The sequence below is a fragment of the Bos javanicus genome, chromosome 6, assembly GCF_032452875.1.
Source record: "Bos javanicus breed banteng chromosome 6, ARS-OSU_banteng_1.0, whole genome shotgun sequence".
Classification (NCBI taxonomy): Eukaryota; Metazoa; Chordata; class Mammalia; order Artiodactyla; family Bovidae; genus Bos; species Bos javanicus.
Genome location: NC_083873.1, coordinates 17,836,363 through 17,854,046, shown reverse-complemented (window position 1 = coordinate 17,854,046; position 17,684 = coordinate 17,836,363). Strand labels below are relative to the sequence as shown.

At 42.6% G+C, this 17,684-nt stretch overlaps 1 protein-coding gene across 2 annotated transcripts in view; it reads right to left on the bottom strand.

Moving 5' to 3' along the window:
- The window catches only part of PAPSS1 (3'-phosphoadenosine 5'-phosphosulfate synthase 1), a 112,414-nt gene extending 108,257 nt beyond the window's left edge, over positions 1-4,157 (bottom strand). Inside the window, exon 1 of one of the 2 annotated variants that reach the window (XM_061419443.1) lies at positions 3,455-4,157. In XM_061419443.1, coding sequence (XP_061275427.1) covers positions 3,455-3,514 — 60 coding nt within the window. In that variant the 5' untranslated portion in view covers positions 3,515-4,157. Of the gene's footprint in view, positions 1-3,020; positions 3,271-3,454 lie in introns of those variants that run through there. The other variant, XM_061419444.1, reaches the window with a different exon arrangement.
- Between the last annotated feature and the right edge of the window lie 13,527 nt (positions 4,158-17,684).

Genomic DNA, 17,684 nt, shown 5'->3' with positions numbered 1-17,684 from the left:
TCAGCTTCTTCACCAATAAAATGGAGACACTAACTGGTATTTTCTTGGGCTCCAAAATCACTGCAGATGGTGACTGCAGCCATGAAATTAAAAGACACCTGCTTCTTGGAAGAAAAGCTATGACAAAGCTAGACAGCATATTAAAAAGCAGAGACAAGACTTTGCCAACAAAGGTCCATATAGTCAAAGCTATGGTTTTTCCAGCAGTCATGTACAGATGTGAGAGTTGAACCATAAAGAAGGCTGAGCACTGAAGAATTGATGCTTTTGAACTGTGGTGTTGGAGAAGACTCTTGAGAGAGCAAGGCGATCAAACCAGTCAATCCTAAAGGAAATCAACCCTGAATATACATTGGAAAGACTGATGCTGAAGCTCCAATACTTTGGCCACCTGATGCGAAGAACCTACTCATTGGAAAAGACTCTGATGCTGGGAAAGATTGAAGGCAAAAGGAGAAGGTGGTGGCAGAGGATCAGATGGTTGAATGGCATCTCCAGCTCAATGGACATCAATGAGTTTGAGCAAACTCTGGGAGATGGTGAAGGACAGGGAAGCTTGCTGCAGTTCACAGAGTCACAAAGAGTCAGACACGACTGGGCAACTGAACAACAATTGGAATAAAGAGAATAAAGCGCTAACACACGTAACACTAAGGCAGTAACGGCTAACAGACATATAATGCTATATGCCAAACATTGTCCTAAGCATTTTTCACACATTAACTCCTTTAATTTTCACAATATCCCTGTGAGACTATCACTCCCACTTTCTAGAGGAGCAAAGTAGAGGCACAGAAATTAAGTGACTAGCCACAGGTTACACAATGAGTAAACTGTGAAACCCAGGATCAAGTCCAGGCAGTCAGTTCCAGGATCCTTGCTTTAAACCACTGTCTCTCATGATACTCACAGCAGCAGGAGCAGCAGCATAAACCTGTCTGTTCGCCAGGACTTCTTTCTACATGTGGGCTCTGCTGCTGCTAAGTCGCTTCAGTCATGTCCGACTCTGTACGACCCCATAGACGGCAGCCCACCAGGCTCCCCCGTCCCTGGGATTCTCCAGGCAAGAACACTGGAGTGGGTTGCCATTTCCTTCTCCAATGCATGAAAGTGAAACGTGAAAGGGAAGTCGCTCAGTCGTGTCCGACACTCAGCGACCTCATGGACTGCAGCCTTCCAGGCTCCTCCATCCATGGGATTTTCCAGGCAAGAGTACTGGAGTGGGGTGCCATTGCCTTCTCCGCATGTGGGCTCTAACAGCATCTAATTTCTTCAGCAGACCAGTCCCTCTGGAATACCAATTTCATCATGTGTTGGGAACTGGAAAGGTGTGTGCATTCTCTACACATGTGGCTATCAGGTGATGTATATGAGAGGGAAAGATGATGGGTGTTCCCTATTGGGGCAAAGAAAGATTTACAAGGCCATAAAATTAAAAATTCTAGCTTCATCAAAAATCTCTCACAGAATCTAGTCTCAACTCAGCAGCCAAACATTAACAACTATATAGCATAGCCCCAGAGTGCTTATTTAATCTTATCTCCAGTCAACAAAAGCCCTCCAGAGTATATTAACAGGTCTCTTCATTGTTCCTAGAGTAAATAACAATTGTTATTATTATTTATAGTAGTTATAATATTACAATAAATAATATAAATTATTTTTGTTCCTAGACCTTAGTCATACAGCTTCCCTCTACCTCAAAAACCTAAGCATACTTCTCCACAAAAGTGAAAGTTGCTCAGTTCTGTCCAACTCTTTGCAACCCCATGGACTGTAGTCTGCCAGGCTCCTGTGTCCATGAAATGGGTGGGTAGTCATTCCCTTCTCCAGGGGATCTTCCCAACCCAGGTCTCCCTCATTGCAGGCGGATTACTGTCTGAGCCACCAGGGAAAGCCTCTCTTCCATAAATCCTCTCCAAAACATCCAGACTAAACTAATCTCTCCTCTAAATTGTGATAAAATAACTGGGCCTGTAATGATATATTCATCACCCAGCAAATGCCAACTACAACCCCAACCAGGCCATGACCAGCTGGAAGGCAAGCACCGAGTTCCTCATTTCTCATCTTCTCTGAGGACTTCTACAAAGCACATGCACTTTTTGGCAAGTGGAACAGTAAATGAGTTACAGACGGTGTAGCTGAAATAACCTGTAAATACTCTAATTTAACCAACCCTTTGTCCCTAACCAGGAAATACCTCAGAGTAACAGGAGCAATATCAATAATTGCATAGCAGTGGTATCACTGACCTTTCCAAATCATTACCTTCTTTACTAGGCTATTATATCTTTAAGTCAGCTGACGTTTCAAGAAGTCGAGTGTTTTCACTCAGGATCAAACAACTACTAAAGGGCAAAGTTGGAAACAGAGACCAGACTGGTAGTCCAGGGCTCCTTCTCAATGTTCGAATTTACCTTTTATCTCCTCTCCCTCCTTATCACCTAAAGGAAGAGTGAAGTAACTTAGAAGGAGAAAGGAATCGGGGTGAGAATCCTTGGTAACCTCAGAAATGGTAAATTAATGACTTGAAATGAACACTTGTCTGAAATGGCTTTTTTTTCCCTTCGATTCACCAACGGTAATGATGACTTACAAGGCTGAATTTAAACCTCAAGATCTTGCTGTACTGTGAAAAAAATTTTCCATCCAGACTTAAAACCAAGGCCTTTCCGGCCTCCAGAGTTGGGCAACACCTCCCCCACCCTACTCCCACCTCACTTACAAAAGCTTAGCTTATGGCAGTTTCTTAGCAAGAATAATTAAGGAAGGAAGCAACCTTCTGAGGAAGAACATTTCCCCATCAAAGCCAACTGGCAGTCCTTGCTAAACGTTATAAACCATTAGTTTCCCCCTACATTTTAGTTTCCATGTTATTTGTCAAATATTCCAATTTAACACCGAGTCACAAAGAACCTCAGTTCAGGGCAGTCTCAGCTCATGAATGGCCACATTGTTGGGTACTCTCCCTTCATGTTGTAAGTCAGAACTGGAAAGACATGGAGATGGACCCAAACCTGGGCTAACTGCACTGGCAGAGCCAAGAAAAATCAGGAATGCACCAAAGGCGCCGGCCTCTGCTTCCTCTGCAGATCTTCAGGCCACTGGAAGGGATGCGGGCAGCTTCCCCTCGCCGGAGGTTTCAGCAGCCGCCAGCTCACTCCCGAAAGATAGTCCTCGAGGTGTCATCCGAGCCGTGGAGCTGGAGAAGCGGGCGTTCTTCCCACGGGCCGTGGTTCCGACTGCCTGCAGAGCCCAGCCCGAGACCCCCGCCCCAGCGACGCCACGCCACGCCACCAGGCACCACCCACCGCCCCTGCTGGAAGGCGCCGCGGCCTCGGGTACCCTCCCCGATTCTCCAAGCAGGATGCAGAAGGAGCGGACAGTGGCTCCAAATGGATCTGCAGCCGGAGCCTCTCAGAACCTCCTCCGCACATCTGCTTCGACTCACCCAGTTCTGCGCGTTATTGCTCAGTTTGACTTTCTTGCACAGGCTACCGGGGACCTCCATGGCTACACAGCGCGCGCGGATACCGGGATTCTCAGCGCTGGGAGCGAAGCCAGAGGAGCTGAGGCCGGCGGGGGCGGGGCGGGAAGGCGGGGCCTCCTCGCGACGGAGCTGACACGCGCTGTCGTACGCACGGGCTCGTGCTCGTGGCTCTGACTACGCGCCGCGTCGGCCGCGCCTCCGAAATGGGTCCGGGGCAGAGGTGTGTGGGGTGGAACGACCAGAGGCAGGAGTTGGGGGCGGGCTTCAGGGCGCGCACCGACGCGAGCGCGCACGACGCTCCTCCCCCTTCATTCTGAGAAGGGGCGGAGCCTGAGAAGGTAGTCGTGGAACTTCCCCAGTCCCTCCCCGGCTCGCACCTTGCGCTGCGCATGCGTGGAGGCTGGAACCCGGTCCCAAGCCTCCACCTAGAGACAAGGTACCAGCCTCCCAGCTCTTGGAGGTTTTGGCTCCCTGTTGCTGTTTACTGGAAAGAAGACGTTGACGTGGTCTCCCGCCCCTGTCTTTTCCTCCATAAGCCCGGTCACCAGTTTCCTATCTTCCAAATCTGTGCTCATCTCGGCTTGGGCACATATAAAAAGGAATTTTCCAGCATCTCAAAGAGAAGATTGAACAGCTTATTGTCCACACATTCCGCTTCGTTTTCAAATTCTGCCCAACAATTTAAAAAAAAAAGTCAATACACCATCAGTAGTTAACATCTCTTCTGGTTTCTGACAGGTGCCTCCGTCCCCACTAGAAGACATCTCTTGAAGAGATTTCTGTCAGGTACTTCTCACCGGCTAAGTCAAAAAGGGGCATGTATTTTATTAGCTTCTCATGAAATCCTTAGAGGAATGAAATCCAGGCTGAGGAAGAGCCCTTGGTTACCACTAAGTAGAATGCCCATCTGTAGAGGACATTTTCAAACTCACATGAGAATTCCGTGGCTACTTCACCTGAGGATGGGCTGGGGGTGGAGGGAGCTTCCTCTGGGAGTTATCTTCCTTTCCACCTCTGTGGACAGAGGAGCCTGGCGGGCTACAGTCCCTGGGGACGCAAGAGTCGGACTCGACTTAGCGACTAAACCACCACTCTCAGGGCTTTTCCGTTGCTGTTTGCCACGCTTCCCTATAACCCAGTGCCCTCCCCTACAAGCGCACACCAATCCCTAAGACCTGACGTTACTGCCTCTTTGTTGGAGGACAAAAGGAGATGAAAAATCTTGCAACTGAAAAAAATGAGACAGGCAGCTCCATGTAGTCAGCGAAAGTGAAAGTCGCTAAGTCCTGTCCGACTCTTTGCAACGCCATGAACTGTAGCCCACCAGGCTTTTCTGTCCATGGAATTCTCCAGGCCAAGAATACTGGAGTGGGTTGCCATTCCCTTCTCCAGGGGATCTTCCAGACCCAGGGATGGAACTGGTTTCCAGCTCTGCAGGCAGATTCTTTACAGTCTGAGTCACCAGGGAAGTCCATGTAATCAACGGAATTGTTTATTATTCAGTAACTTACAGGATGGGATCAGAAGGACTATGATCCAGAGGCATTTGCAGTTGCACTGCATACGCTGCTGAGGGCCCATTGGGGCAGTTTTATAGTTAGCCAAGGGAATGGGAGTAGTGCTTAGAAACAGGAAGTGCATTCCTAAGTCAAGATTTATAGATGGCTAACTAGTCTCCTGGGCTCTGGGAAAATGTCAGCGAAGGTCTTCATCATTGTTCAGGGACTAAGACAGCATAGAGGCCACTGGGTCCTGAAGTGAAAGTGTTAGTCGCTCAGTTGTGTCCAACTCTTTGGAACCCCATGGACTGCAGCCCACCAGGCTCCTCTGTCCATGGGATCTCCAAGCAAGAATACTGGAGTTGGTTGCCATTCCCTTCTTTAGGGGATCTTCCTGACCCAGGATCTTCAAACCCGGGTCTTCTGCATTGCAGGCTGTCTCTTTACTATTGGAGCCACCAGGGAAGCCACTGGATCCTAATGATTATTAAATAGTATCCATTAACTACAAAGCTCTTGATGACAGTAAAATGATTTACTGCAGAGTACAGTCCTGGGTAGGGTCAGTGGAAGGATGGAACTTGTACATGCCCAAGTTGGCATCAGTTAAGCTGACAGTCATACATTCTTAATAGTTAGCAAACCAGTCCCCTGTTTATTTACCCTACTGCTACTGTCCTGTGTTAGGCCTTCCCCATATCCAGGAAGAATCACAACTAATCTCTGTAGATAAGCATCTTGTGCTTCTACTGCCCATGCACACCGTTCTTGTCATTGCTATCAGAGTAGTGTCTCTAAAAATTTGATCGTCAAATTGTCGATGGTTCCTTATAGCTTTTTCCTTGGGGATTCTTCATTTACAGTCTGTACATAGAACTTAATTTCAATGAATTTCTGAACTCTGCCAATAACAGAATGAGTTTGGAAGAGGATCCCAAGCTTCAGATGAAAACACAACACCACATCTGGAATCAGCCATTTCTCTAAGGAGACCCAGGATTCCTGGTTTTCAGAAGGAAATGTTTTTTAGATATCACAATCTAGGCTTCCAGGAGTGTTTAATGCTTCTGAGTTAGTCAATATTTATGGACTTTTTCAGGTAAAATGTATCATAAGTTTACATTGATACTATCAATTCAAATTTATTATTTCAGACATCATGCAAATGAACCTGAAACAACTTGTCAAATCCAAAACAAGGAATTGTCAAAAAAAAAAAAAAAAAACCAGTATGATTATGTAAAAAAGACTCAGAAGCCAAACAAAAGAAGCTTTCCTCTGTCAAAATTACCCAATTAGGGACTTCCCTGGTGGTCCAGTGGTGAAGAATCTGCCTCCAGTGCAAGGACACAGGTTCGATCCCTGGTCCAGGAAGATTGCATATGCCTCAGGGCAACTAAGCCCATGCACCACATCTACTGAAGCCCAGACACCTAGAGCCCATGTTCCACAACAAAAGAAGCCACCACCGCAAGAAGCCTTCGCACTACACCTGGAGCGTAGCCGCCACTCGATGCAACTAAAGAAAGCCTTGCATAACAACAAAGACCCAACACAGCCAAAAATAAATAATTAAAAATAAAATCACACAATCAGAGGACTGAAGGGGGGTAAAATCTATAATGTATTGAAACAAATCAAATACGTTCAAATCTAAATGTTCATAATGATAACAATCTAAAAAGAACTCACTGTAATCCTTGGAAGATGCTAATAAACCTACTCATTATTTTGAAAACTGACAAAAGGAAAATATTAAGCATTTGCTAATTGTACCATGCACTAACTGTAAGTCAGGTAATGAAAAAGCTGATGAGAGCAATTTTTTGTTTGTAGACATACAGCTAATAAATTCAGAAAGAAATATAAGTTTGTAATATCATTTTATACCATTAAATGAAATAATAAAGACAATGATCATCAATGGCTGCTAAATCATGAAAATAAAGAACATTAGAACTTTTTTGCTTCCTGAAAGTATTAATACCCCCAAGAAAGTCAATTCTGATTCTAATAAAGTCTTCAGGTTACATCAATTTATAGTTAATGCAGAGTAAAGAGGAAAATGTAAAATCAGCATAAATACAATCAGTCGAGTCCAAACTGTGGAAAACTCTACATCATAAATGACCCGACTCTTCAGTAAGTCAATGGTTGGAAAAAATAAATAAGGAGGAACTAAACATTAAAACATAACATGAAAAATAAGCAATTGAAATACATAAACTTACCTGAATACTGCTTCAAACAAAAAAATCTTTTTTAACACAGGAAATTTAAAGAGTCCCTAGACTCTTGATATTAAAGACTTAACTTTTTCTGTTGTGATAAAAGTGTTGTTATCATTAAAGGAGTAATTTTAGAGATACATATTGAAAGATTTACCAATGAAATGGCAATGCCAAAAGTATTCAGGAAACAAAATTGGGCTCCTGGAAATTAAAAACAAGATAGCAGGAGTGGAAGAAAGGTGTCGATATCTTTCAGATGCAGAGCAAAAAAAAAAAAAAAAAAAAACCCCAAAAGATGAGAAATATTGAAAGAACAGTCTAGAAAATTTAAGATTCAAATGTTAGGAGTTGCAGAAACAGAAAGTTCACCAGAGGAAATAACCAAGAAAATTATTCAACAAAATTTCCTGTCACTGAAGGACTTCAGAGCTTCCCAGAATGTCCAACTAAACGGATAAACATCAAGCACACAAAGCACAGCACTGTGAAATTTCCAAACACTGTTCCCCAGTGCTCTGAAGTTGTTTGGAAATCCTACAAGCTTCCAAGGAGAAGGAGAGTTCACAAACAAAGAATGAGGAGTAAAAATGGACTGAAGCTGGCTCTCCCCACAATGAATGGCTGAGAGAAATACGGCTGGGGTGCTCCTCAGCCCTACAGAGCTGGCAGGGCTGCCTCTCCCACCCCACCTCTGCTGTCTCCCTCATACACTTAGCAGTTGATAAAAAGCAGACTCCACAGTCTTTTAATGCAGAATTTTTTTTCTCAAGAGGAAAAAAATAGAAACTGAAGCTGTCAAGAAAAACACCAAGAGCTAGAAAACAAATGCTCTAAAACAGAAAGTATTTCCATGAAGAAAAAAAAGAAGAAAAGAAAAAATGTTTCCAACGTAGAATTTGGAATTATCGTACACCCTCTCTTAAAGAAACCTGGGGAATATGCTTCACTTAAATAGAATGAGGAAAAACATAGCATTCAGAGAATAGGAGCTCCCACACAGGAAACAGCTGGAGGGAATTCTAATGAAGGGAGATCCCGGGATGACCGCTATGGGGTCTAGAGGATAATCATCCAGAAGCTTCTTCATGAAGTTAAAAAATCCTTGGAGAGCTCGGTTTAGGAAGATGAAATTGATAGAGCATCCGATGGGAGTGACATACTGAAAATAATTTAGACAGCTGACATAGTTTGGGATTGCTAAACTGCTGCTAAGTCACTTCAGTCGTGTCCGACTCTGTGCGACCCCATAGATGGCAGCCCATCAGGCTCCCCTGTCCCTGGGATTCTCCAGGCAAGAACACTGGAGTGTGTTGCCATTTCCTTCTCCAGTGCATGAAAGTGAAAAGTGAAAGTGAAGTCGCTCAGTCATGTCCGACTCTTAGCGACCCCATGGACTACAGCCCACCAGGCTCCTCCATCCATGGGATTTTCCAGGCAAGAGTACTGGAGTGGCGTGCCATTGCCTTCTCCGAGTTTGGGATTAAATTAGTGATAACTCCTTAGAAAACCAAGTCATCAGAAAAGATAAATTTGTTGCATCCTTTCTGTACAAACTGTATTTCAGGGTAATAAAATAATTGATAAGGAAGGGAAAGTTCGTATGGATAGAATTTCGGCTAATAAATGCAGAAGGAATACTGGCATTTTTTTTAAAAAATCACCATTTTAAACATCTGACCAGGTAAATGATATGACCAGGCAGTAACCATTAGTAACTGATATAAGTGTTAGGTGAAAGATAATGTGATGGCTAATTTTGTGTCAACTTGGCTGGGCCGAAGGGTGCCCATATACTTGGTTAAACATTATTCTGGGTGTGTCTGTGTTTCTGAGTGATATTAACATTTTAATCAGTAAGACAGTAAACTAGGTTGCCCTCCCTAATGTGGGTGATCCTCATCCAGTCAGCTGAAGGCCTGAATAGAACAAAATGATGTTTCTTCTACAACTAAAAGGAAACTCCTCCTGACTTTCTTCCTTGAGTTGAGACGCTGGCCTTTTTCCTGTCTTCAGAATTGAACTGAAACATTGGCTCTTGGGTCTCGAGCTTGCTATTTTTCATGCTGGAATATACACCATCAGCTCTCCTCCTCCTCAGACATTTGGACTTGGTCTGGAACTGCACCATCTGCTGTCCTGGGGCTCCAGCTTACTGACCTCAGATCTTAGGACTTCTAACCATCCATGATCAGGTGAGCCAGTTCCTTATGATAAATATCTATCTGTCTATCCTACTGGTTCTGTTTCTCTGGAGAACCCTGACTAATACAGGTAGGCAAGGGAACTTTATAATGGAGACATGAGCCTGACACCACCTGTAGCCTCCTATCAGTCTTAGCATCTCTAAAATTGAGACAGCAGATATCAGGCACCCTAAAAAGTGATGTAACAGGAAATACCCAGCACTATTGTTTTAGTTTGGATTTTTTAAGAAGCAGGCATGGAAAGACAGATTCAAGTGCAAGTCATTTATTTGGGAAGTTATCCCAGGCAACACCATTGGTGGAGGGATACAGAAACAAGAAGGTAGTCAATAAAGAGTGTGCTATCAAGCATTCATTGTGGGAGACTGGAGCTTATTTTCAGCAGGGAACTCGGAACTTGAACTTCAGAGTTCTGAACTTTGAACTTGTCCTTCAGAGTATATCACCTGAGGGAGAGAGCTAGGGCATTTATACAACTCCCTTCAGTCATTACTTAAGGACTGCTCCCAGGGAGTAGTCATTCTGGTACTTTTGGATTGCAGTACACCTCAAGAGAGAGGACACTAGTCCCAAAGAAAACTCTTACGGAAAGAGATGGCAGTGTGTTCACAGGTGGAAGTCAAAATAGCCTGCTCCACAGTAGTAAGGGCTGAGTGGATGTAGATGGGCACCAGAAGTGTCTGCTAGAGCCACTTATGAAGTCTTCTTTTTTAAAAAGCATATTTCTATACTATCTCTTTTTTTATGTGAGAATTTTTCTTTTTAAGAAGACAAAAAAAATTTTTTTCAAATAAAACCATATATATCCACTTAAAAAAAAGAATAGAGAACAAAAAAAAGAAAAAGAAACTGTCTCTAGAAGAAAAATATCATGCTGGAAAGGAAGACTAATAATAGTTTTACTACATGGGTCAGCTCTAAATCACACGTAGACATAATAATGTAAACTATAAACATAAATATTAACAAAATTGCGCTATGACTAGCTGAAGAGGTCGAGGGGATAAAATTTGTGTGTGTGTGTGTGTGTGAGTGAGTGATGGTGATAGAAGAGGAGAGATAAATCCTCATTTTCCATAGTGAGAGGATAATAGATATTGTGTAAAACATAAAGACCAAGAATAGCAATGTACCTATTGTTTCAAGGGAATTCCAAGGAAATTCACTAAAAGACTTCAGTAGTTGCCTCCAGGGAAGGAAATTGGGGGAGTAGGGGAAGATGACTAAGGATTTGCTCTCTGTTTTAAAATTCCTTAAACGATTATTTGACTCTATTAGGATATATCATTTTGACATATGCATGCAAGAAACGTTTTTTGGAAAGACTGAATTAGAAGTCAAATGAAGTGAGCATGTGAGAACAGCCCTTAAGATGTTTGACTTGAAAAAAAGGAGCAGAGACATGGGATATAGTTGAAGGATAGTACAGAATCAAAATAAGATAATTTAAAAAGAAAGGAGAAACTAAATTGTATGCTGATGAGAATGATCCAACAGAGAGAGAGAGGGGGGGTAACTGATGGATGGAGGTCCTTGTGACTGAGAATCCAGAGCACAAATAAAGATGGATCTTTGATGGACAGTAAGTAATTTATGCAAAATAAGCTAAAAGGAGAAGAGGGGCAGAGATGCCAGTCCATTTGTATAGGTGGTGGGAAGATGAGGGAATTTCCACCGAAGGCTTTGATTTTCTCATTTAGTATGAAGCAAGACTATTAGTGAGAGAGGACCATACTTTAAGAACTATTGCTCTAAGTAATGGGTGGGCATTCCTGAGTATCCATAACTAAGTAATTAACTGAAGACATTAGATCTCTCTTGTAATTTAACTATATATTTCAAATGTCATCAAAACTGAAAAGAAAAAAATTAAATATTTTAAGCTAAACTGAGGAGGTATAAAAGTTAGGAAACCTGGAGCAAAGTGTATTTTAACCCTTTGGGTACACAGGTTCCCTCAGTGAAAGAGTAATAGGTAAGTAAGCTTGGTAATATTGTTAAGTCATTTACCCTGGTGATATCAGAGCATCAGTCTTAGGAGTTCTGGGAGAATTGATGCCACACAAGCCAGAGATAAATGACCATTAGAGTCTCAGTCACCCTCCACATTCCATTGTTAAATCCTTACCAGCTGAGGAACTGGTGTAGTGGTTGAGAAGCAGCCAGGAATGTTTGGTTTCCATCTGGAGGGAATCACCAGAGATTCAGGAAAGTTCCTTTAGAGTCTCTGGGACTTGTGAGAAGATTTCTAATTCATTTGTAGAGTGAACAAAATACTGCTCTGTTTGCCTCTAGTCAAAGCAGTTCCATCTTCTCTATATTTTATTTGTGGAGAAAATACATGAAGATAAGTAAATGTCTTCTCCACCAGAGGGATTTTATTGAATAAAGAAACAAGCCTTAAAGAAACCTTGAATCATCACTTATCAATTTCATCTGAAGCATTTCCTTGTGGCTAACTTTTCTTTTTTCCTTAGGAAAAAGTCCCCAGATAGTGGATTTCATAAGACCAGTTGCTAAAGATTATGTTTTAAAATTGTGGCTTATTCATAATTCAGAGGAGATCTTCGGAGTGAGTGGAAATAACTTGCTAGACATCTAGGTTTTCTACTAAATATATGACTTTGGGTAAATCATGCAAATTCTCGTGGGATGGGGGAGCAGCTGGATATATTTATCTCAAAAGATTCTTCTTCTAAAATTATACTAGGTTAATTTGTGTGTTATCTATACCTGTAAATAATAATTTAATCAAAACCACAAATTGTCTTTAAGTACCTTACGTTCTGTAAAGCATTGTGTTAATAATTTCTGTATGTTAAAGTAGCTAAATAGTGAGTAATAGAATACAGCACCAAACACAGCACAGATATTTTCCCTACATTCTTTCAACATAAATATTGAGATTCATTCATATTATTGGGTGTGTCAGTAGTTCATTCCATTTTATTGATGGTTGGTAGTACTTCATTGTATGTTGTTATGATTGGGTCAAATTGACATTTGTTAAGTGGAACATAGGGTACTGGATGAGTTGTGGCTCAAGTGCAAACAAGAGAAACTGAGATAGAGAAGTTTATTACTCACAGGTCCTGAACAAAGTACATGGCACACCTTGAGGGGCCACACTGGCAGGTCAAGGCAGGGTGCAGCACATGCCTTTCTTAGGGTTTGTGGGTGAGTGTTTTGGGGTCAAGGCTGTGTTGCTTAATTCAGTGAAATGAATGAGGTTTTGGAGAAGGCAATGGCACCCCAATCCAGTACTCTTGCCTGGAAAATCCCATGGACGGAGGAGCCTGGTGGGCTGCAGTCCATGGGGTATGACTGAGAGACTTCATTTTCACTTTTCAGTTTCATGCATTGGAGAAGGAAATGGCAACCCACTCCAGTGTTCTTGCCTGGAGAATCCCAGGGACCGGGCAGCCTAGCGGGCTGCCATCTATGGGGTCACACAGAGTCGGACACGACTGAATCGACTTAGCAGCAGCAGCAGCAGCAGCAGCAGTGGGTATTTTGTGCAAAGTCAAGGTCTTCTCTGGCCAGAGGGGACGTCATTTCTCCCGGTTGAGTTCCAGGCACTTTCCCTCTGCTCCTTTCGGAGGGTATTGTTCTCCATCCTACATTAGCTTCCTACTCGCCTGTGCTCAGGTGGACTTCCTGCCACCTGTGAAGCTTTTCACTATGGTAACTCTCTCCTCTCTTGCACTCCACTCCTTGGAGGTTGGATTCCCAGCGCCATTTCCTTAACTCAGGGGAATTCCTGGCCTCTGGGGCTCCCCCTTCCTGCACTGTAGCCTCAAAGCTCTCTCCTAGTTAAGCCAAGGCAATTATAGGCCTTACTTTATTTATTTCCTCATCTCTCAGGAATCACTGCCCTGAATTTCCTGGTATCTACTGTCTGAAAACCATTGTTTCATATATTATCTTGTTGGGTTTTTTAAAACCTGTTTCAGGTGGGATAGTACATCCAGTCTCTGACAATTTATCTGCCCAGAAGGAGGAGTTGCTTGTATGCGGTTACTTCTATAGTCACAACTTCTTTGCCTTTTTTCCTTTCACCGTTTAAATGTACATCCCTGGATGGTGTAATTTAATATTACCAATTTCAAAAGTATTATACATCTCTAAGACTATTTTAGTCTGTAAATTTACTTCTCCATCCTCGTCAATTCCTTACAGTGTCACTACAGGGAAGTGTGGTGCTGAACTAAGTAAATTTGGAAAAGAGTAGAATCTGTAAAACCAAAGGCCAAAGGAACTACACATAAGCACTGTATGCTAGTTGATAAAGCCATTCCGCACGAGTGTGTGATGAATAATTCTGATGTTACTGTAGATGTACAGTGGAATTAAACAAGTAAATGGGTGGCGCAAAGTGGGAGTCAACTTTCATTACACGTAGATCATCGTTGATAGATACGTGTATGTGCATAAGTGATGTGTGCGTAGATGGTTCTTTGCTTAGTCAACTGAGAAAGCTCTAAAGAAACAACACTCCACTCATCATAACAAGTATACCTAACGCCCAGATCTTGGTTTCTTATGCCACTTGCAATAATAGTAACCAGAGTTCCTTGGAATAATAGCTGACCTAAAGACTAGCAAAGAAATATACAAGATGAGCCTGGAGCATATCGTGACAGAAAGTGAGGGAGTACAAAAAACAAAGCAAAACAAACACAGCAAAATACCACATTCATGTCATTCTGTCCAAGGAGCACAAGAGCCAAGTGAAAGAGTTCCCATGGCCGAAGATGGAACAATTTGAGCAGCAGAGTAAAGTAGTATTGGATTATCACAAGTATAAAATAAATATCTGTGAGTCCATACTGATACATAAATGATTGAATAAATAAATAAATGGGAGAAGAGATATCTCCCATGAAGAAGAATTCCAAATAATTTAAGTCTCAAGGTCAGGGACCATAAATCCTCACTCCTTAAATGTGGGCTGTGCATATCTCCTTCCAGATATACATTATGGAAATAGAGAGAAAAAAAAACTTTACAGCTAGTAAGCTTGACAAATGCTACCTCAGTCAGGTAATCAAGATTGACATCAACTGTGATAAGTCATGTTGATGGTTGGTAGTCTTAATGTGATGTGATGTGATGAAAATGACCCTTTACCTCTGTGATCTTCCTCCAAAACCCTTGGCTCCAATTGAATCATGAGAAATACATCAAATTCCAATAGAGGGATAACCTACAAAATACCTGAGCAGTACTCAAAACTGACAAGATAATCAAAAACAGGGAAAGTCTGATGGCCAACAAACACATCAAAAGATGCTTAACATCAATCACTGTTAGAGAAGTGAAAATCAAAGCTACAATGAGGTATCAACTCACACTAGTCAGAATGGCCATCATCAAAAAATGTACAAACAATAAATGTTGAAGAGGGTGTGGAGCAGAGAGAACCCTTTTGTACTGTTGATAGGAATGTAAATTGATGCAGCCAGTATGGAGAAAAGTATGGAGGTAAAAAACTAAAAACTACCATATGACCCAGAAATCCCACTACGGGGCATGCACCCTGAGAAAACCATAGTTCAAAAAGACACATGTACCCCAATGTTCATTGCAGCACTATTTACAATAACCAGGACATGGAAATAGCCTAGATGTCCATCAACAGATGAATGGGTAAAAAAGATACGGTTCATATAGACAATGGAATATTATTCAGCCATAAAAAAGAGTGAAATTGGATCATTTGTCATTGTGTGGATGAATGTAGAGTCTGTTATACAGAAAGTGAGTCAGAAAGAGAAAAAGAAATATATATTAATGCATATATATGGAATCTAGAAAAATGGTACAAATGAACCTATTTGCAGGGCGGGAATAGAGATGCAGATATAGAGAACAAACACGTGGACACAGGGGAGGGAGTGGGAAGGGGAGGGGAGGAGGAACTGAGGGCGTAGCATGGACATATACACTGCCGTGTGTAAAATAGATTGCCAGTGGGAAGCTGCTGTAGACCACAGGGAGGCTCAGCAGGGAGGAGACATATGTATACTTACAACTGGTCCCTGTTGTTATATAGCAGAAACTAACAACATCGTAAAGCAATTATATGCCAATTAAAAAAGAAGGAAAGTCTGAGTCACTGTCACAGCCAAGAAGAGCCGAAGGAGGACATCTAGGACAGCTAAATGCAGTGTGATATCCTGGATGGGAGCCTGGAGCATAGAAAGAAATTAGGCAAAAACTAAGAAAATCTGAATACACTGTGCACTACAGTTAATAATAAAATATCAGTATTTGTTCATTAGCTGTAGCGCCGTACCCTGTAAGGTAAGTGTTAACAATAGGGAAAACTGGGTGTGCGGGTATTTGTGAACTCTCTGTACCATGTACTTAATTTTTCTGTAAATATAAAACTGTTTTAATAAAATGAAAGAATCCTGACACCATAGAGCAAACGTGCTTCTTTCTTGTGCTAAATTCCAAATGTGGGGCTTCCTTGACAGTCCAGGGGTTAAGGATCCACCTGCCAGTGCCAGAGAAGGCAATGGCACCCCACTCCAGTACTCTTGCCTGGCAAATCCCATGGATGGGGGAGCCTGGCGGGCTGCAGTCCATGGGGTCACTAAGAGTGGGACATGACTGAGCGACTTCACTTTCACTTTTCACTTTCATGCATTGGAGAAGGAAATTGCAACCCACACCAGTGTTCTTGCCTGGAGAATCCCAGGGACGGGGGAGCTTTAGTAGCCAACTAAATTTGTCACCAGAGCCCCAGCTTCACTGGTATCCATGTGCTTTCTGCTTCCACCTGTCACCTCCCTTCCGTAATTAATTTCCTTATTCCTTTCTGGTAGTCGGTGAGGGAAAATAACATGTCCTGAACTGACTTTTCAGTATGTATTTCTGAGACTCTTAATAGAAAAATTGTCAGTCCTATCTGGTTTCTTTTGTAGCTATTAACCAAAGAGTTTCCTACAACAGTTGAAAAAGTTTCCTGAGCAATTCATTTGCCAGCCTCCCCTACCATTCTACTTAATGTTGGCACCACTGGAAGGAGTCATGCTTCTGGAGGGACATGTTATAGCAGCATTTCTCTCCTGAGAAGATGATTCAATAGAGTGTTTTCTGATTCTGAATAAGATAGCATAAGGCCTCGCTTCCTGACATCATGTACTGGGCTCTTTCAGACAGCAAGACATAGAGACATGCTGGGGCTACCTCAGTTAATGGGGTTTCATTTTAAATATGGGTGGAGAAAGGGAAATAGGAAGTGTTTTCAGCAGCCACACAACCAGGATAATGAAGAAACAGCATCCTAGGGCTCCGTGTAATGGAAACTCATTTGTTCTCTGCTTCTGCGTCTACTGCTCCTACCCCTAACAACTAACTGACTGATTTTCCCGCATTCAAACTATCCAAGGGACAGGATCTAACTTGGCCTGCCTATCACAACCCAGTTTAGACTACTTTTGGTAAAAGCTCTTGTGCTAGGCTGTAACACAGTGCTCTTGCTGGCCACCCTGTAGATAGCTGGCTTTGGGTCAGATGCCCATGCGAGTCTACTCACCTGCAACCAGGAGATGGGGGCATACAGACAAAAGTACAACAATTAATTAGCTCCAACCAGTCCATCCTAAAGGAGATCAGTCTTGGGTGTTCATTGGAAGGACTGATGTTGAAGCTGAGACTCCAATACTTTGGCCACCTGATGTGAAAAGCTGACTCATTTGAAAAGACCCTGATGCTGGGAAAGATTGAGGGCAGGAGGAGAATGGGATGAGAGAGGATGAGACGGTTGGATGGCATCACAATGTCCATCACCATGGACAAGGGTTTGGTTGGACTCCAGGAATTGGTGATGGACAGGGAGGCCTGGTGTGCTGAGGTTCATGGGATCACAATTCCTTTGGAAATACCAGTTCTTAGTAATGTTCATGTATGTTTTGAAAAAAAAGAGGGGGGTGATATGTCCCAGGGTAAATCTCATTCAACAGATATTTATAAGTGATTACTAAGTACCAGGCATGGTTCTATGCACTTAAATGCTTGGAAATGCCAGGTTAAACAAAATCAATATTTTGTATATTGGAAAATCCTTACTGCTTTTCAGTTCAGTTCAGTTCAGTCGCTCAGTCGTGTCCAACTCTTTGCGACCCCATGAATCACAGCACGCCAGGCCTCCCTGTCCATCACCATCTCCCAGAGTTCACTCAAACTCATGTCCATCAAGTCAGTGATGCCATCCAGCCATCTCATCCTCTGTCATCCCCTGTTCCTC